We start from the raw sequence: 3,983 nt of genomic DNA, 5'->3' as shown, positions 1-3,983 counted from the left end.
GGTATTTACAAGATTAGTCCTTAAGCTTCAACTATAAATACTCTAACTCATTCAGCTTCTAAATCATCCCAAATCATTCTAGCTCTCTCTTAAGTGTTTTTGTAAACACCTGCAAATTTTCTCCATTTAGTAAAAGATCTGCAGCAGACCGGAGACGTAGGCATAATTGGCTAAACTCCGTTATCAATTTTTTCTGCTTTTATTTCGCATTCTCACTAATCTGATTATAAGGAAATTACTCGTTTTATTTCCAAACAACTGGTATCAGAGCTTTTGGTTGTGAATTTTGTCAATTTTTCTGCGATGTTACTATTCATGTGAATAGTAAATTTTATGAATAGTGAAATTTGGTAACGATACGAGCTTGTTGACGAAGGTCTTCTAATACACGGTGGTTCGCATAAATTGTTAGAAACGGTCCAAACGAAGCCAGATTTGAGTGGGAGCGATGGTTGCAGACAAATGGAATGTGAAAATTGAGAAGTTTGATGATGTGCTCAAGACCTTATTGGAAGGACTTAGACCAGGGACAATGCTCGGGAAAGAGCAAGGTGATGCCCAGAGACTTTCGGAGGCCATAGTTGTAGCCGGAAAGCTAACTGAGCTTGCAGGTATCAAGCCAAGTAGCGATGTATCGTCCAGGCCCAGGCCCAGAGATAGTGGCAACAGTTGTGGAGACCGGGAAAAGGTGCAGCAAGAAAATGGTAGAGAAAGCTCTTCGAATGACCAAGGTGATCCATCGACTGTTCGTAGCCAAGGAAAGCCATCGGGAAAAAATGACAAGGCTAAGTTCGGTGCAAGGAAGAAGGTGAGCAAAGAAAAGTTGAAGTGTTACTTCTGTGATGGTTCTCACTTGATTAGAGGATGTCTCGAGAAGCGTCGCATTACAACCATCATGAAGAGGATGAGAGAAGGAGAAGTAACAGGAATTGGTGGAGGCACAAATGTTAAAGCTGCCAAGTCAATAAAAAGACTTGGTCCGATTGAGGGGATCAATGCGGCCAAGCAAAGATCAAGACGTGACGAGACTGCGGGTGTCAAAGCAGTCGAGCACAAGAAGGGACCCTGTGCGATAGCAAGAGATAAAGCCGTCAAGTTGAGGGTGCAAAGTGAACATGTTCGTTCACAATATGTCAGGATGAAAGCGTGGTCCAAGTTGAGGCGTCTCAGGCATAAAGGGGCACTTAAGGAGTATGTGACTCGATTCAGAAGACTTATGCTCAAAGTCCCAAGTTTGACAGAAGAATAATATAGGTTCTTCGCCTTCATGTTCGGATTGAAACCATGGGCGAAGAAAGTGTTGGAGCGAAGGGAAGTTAAGGAGTTGTCTAAAGCCTTGACAACTGTGGAGTTCATCAAATAATTTGGAGTCAGGAAAAACAAGACTTCCAAAACAAATCTGAAAGCTGAGAGTAACGACAAGAGATTCCATGATGAAGACAAGTCAGAGGATGAGAAATGTTGTTCCTCGAGTGGTAGAGAAAGTCCGCTCAATGATGAACCAGATGGTGGATCTAGAGAAGATGTGTGCAGTCTTGACACAAGTTCAAGTTTCAAAGATGCTAAGTTGAGGGTAAGAGTCGAGCAAACGAGGAGGCGCAAACTTAAGATGCCCGAAGTGTTGCAAAATTACCCGAGGGGAGCCTAGTCATCCAATGTGATGGATGGGCCCAGGATCGATTTATCCAGAGAAGAGGATGAACCCATGATCGAGGGGACGTTGAGAGTTGGCTCAATACGGTTCATTTCTGCCAAGGCAAGTAGAAGCCAAGTGCAGGAAGAGTTAGCCATGTCCAAGGAGTTTGCCGAGCATGTTCGAGTAGAGAACATGGCTTCAGAGACCATCTTAAGAGAAGGGTCGAAGCAGAGGCTTGAGGCTTGCTGAGGATGTTCAAGTGAGGAACAATCTTTCAAAGACTAGTGGACAAGAGTCGAAGGGAACCAAGACGTTGAAGGACAAGGCAACCACGGAGAAACTGCCCAATAACAAATGGGTTTACAGGGCGGTGACTACAGAAATAATGCTGCATTGATCAAGGTGTGAAGACAGATTAAAATCAGTCTTCAAGTGGAAGATTGTTGGAAAAGTCAACATGGAAGGTTACTGAATTCCAAATTAGGCGGCTGAAGAGAATTCAAAGTTGGCTGCAAATTGGGGCGGCTGCAAATGTTCAAAGTGGGCAGCCAAAATTGTTGATATTTTAGGCATAGGAAAATTATTTTTAGTCACTAGACTTTAGAGTATTTACAAGATTAGTCCTTAATATTCAACTATAAATACCCTAACCCATTTAGCTTCTAAATCATCCCCAAATCATTCTAGCTCTCTCTCAAGTGTTTTTGTAAATACCTAAAAATTTTCTCCCTTTATTAAAAGATATGCAGCAGTCCGGAGAAGTAGGCATAATTGACTGAACTTCATTATCAATTTCAGGTATTATTTTTTCGCATTTATTTCGCATTCTTGTTAATCTGGTTATAGGGAAATTACTCGTTTTATTTCCCAACAAAATTGACTTTATAACCCATATTAGTTTCGGATACAATGTGAAGAAAAATATATTTTGATGGTTTGCTAATATAATATAGCATTTTCGTGTCTGGTTTTGCACACTTTTCAATCATCGTTCATGTCATGAAGCGTTATTATTATTATTTTTTGAATAATTAATAATACACTCTTTATGGAATGGTGATAATATTTTCGTGTATTTAATTTAGGGTTGGTAATTATCAATGGGTGAGTGGATTATCCACCAACCCGCCCTGAATAAATGGATGAAAACCCGCTGTGAAATGGATGATTGGCGGGTGATGGGTCAGGTCGGATATGGATGAAATTTTTTTGACCTATCATCCGCAGCATCCATCCACCCATTAATATATCTATCTATCCATCCATCCATATATTATATATATATTAAAAAATAAACGGATGATTGTCACATGACTAGGTTTGAAAGAATGAAAGCCCTAATTTTAATCTTTTATCTTTTCATTTTGTTGCCTTAATGCCTTTAGCTGCCTCTCTCCTCTGGTTAGCTTCACTTTACCAAGTTTGAAACTTGATATTCTCAAGCTTCAGTGCTTCACTTCCTCAACACATTCATGTAAGTTCTCTTATCTTTTATTAATTCACTTGAGTTTAATCTGTAATTTTATATTCATGTAAGTTCGATCTGCAATTGTTTAGTAATTAGTTTGAGTTTTGTTTTTGGTTTTTTTAGTAATGGATATGGGAGATACATCAGATAGTAGCACCTCAAAATCCTATGACATCTCTCTTTTAACTCAAGGCTCATCTCCTAACATCCATAATCTCATATCATCTTCATCTCCAACTCCTAGTGTAAGCCTAAACCGAAACTAGTTGAGGAGGTACATGAAACTGCAGCAAAAGTGGCTCCAGATGATGCTCAAAACAAATCCTCAATGGCCACCATGGGTCCACCTCAAATACCACCTCGTATTTCCAGAAAACTTACATCACCAGTTTGGATTCACTTCGAGAAGGTGACAGTGAATGGTGAAGAGAAAGCGAAATGTGTGTATTGTAGCCGATATTACTCTGCCAAAGGCAAAAATGGTACCTCTCATCTGAAAGATCACATTGAACTAAGGTGCAGTAGAAAGCATAGTGAACATGTTGATTTGCGCCAAAAACTATTGTCTATCAATCGTAAACAAAATTCAACATCGCAACTTGAGAACCATGTGTTTTCTCAAGAGGCATCATGAAAGGAGCTCGCTAACATGGTTTTTCTACATGAATATCCATTGTCCATTGTTAATCATATTGGGTTTCGAAGATTCGTCAATAGCTTGAATCCAAGCTTTAAGATAACTACCCGTAATACCTTGAAAAGCGACATCATGAAGATGTTTAACAGTGAGAAAGCAAGCTTGAAGAAGCTCTTTGATGGTCATGTTGGAAAAGTGGCTATTACTAGTGATATGTGGACAACGTCGAATCAGAAAAAGGG

At 39.8% G+C, this 3,983-nt stretch overlaps 1 protein-coding gene across 1 annotated transcript; it reads left to right on the top strand.

Moving 5' to 3' along the window:
- The first annotated feature begins 1,990 nt into the window (after positions 1–1,990).
- On the top strand, positions 1,991–3,738 carry LOC120185717. Its single transcript, XM_039189862.1, has 2 exons — positions 1,991–2,038; positions 3,349–3,738. The coding sequence occupies exons 1-2, from the start codon at positions 1,991–1,993 to the stop codon at positions 3,736–3,738; spliced, it is 438 nt and encodes a 145-aa protein (XP_039045793.1).
- The last annotated feature ends 245 nt before the right edge of the window (positions 3,739–3,983 follow it).

This window comes from Hibiscus syriacus, unplaced genomic scaffold (assembly GCF_006381635.1).
Source record: "Hibiscus syriacus cultivar Baekdansim isolate YM2019G1 unplaced genomic scaffold, ASM638163v2 tig00113124_pilon, whole genome shotgun sequence".
Lineage (NCBI taxonomy): Eukaryota > Viridiplantae > Streptophyta > Magnoliopsida > Malvales > Malvaceae > Hibiscus > Hibiscus syriacus.
The sequence above is the reverse complement of the archived record's forward strand: the minus strand, read 5'-3'. Positions and strand labels throughout refer to the sequence as shown.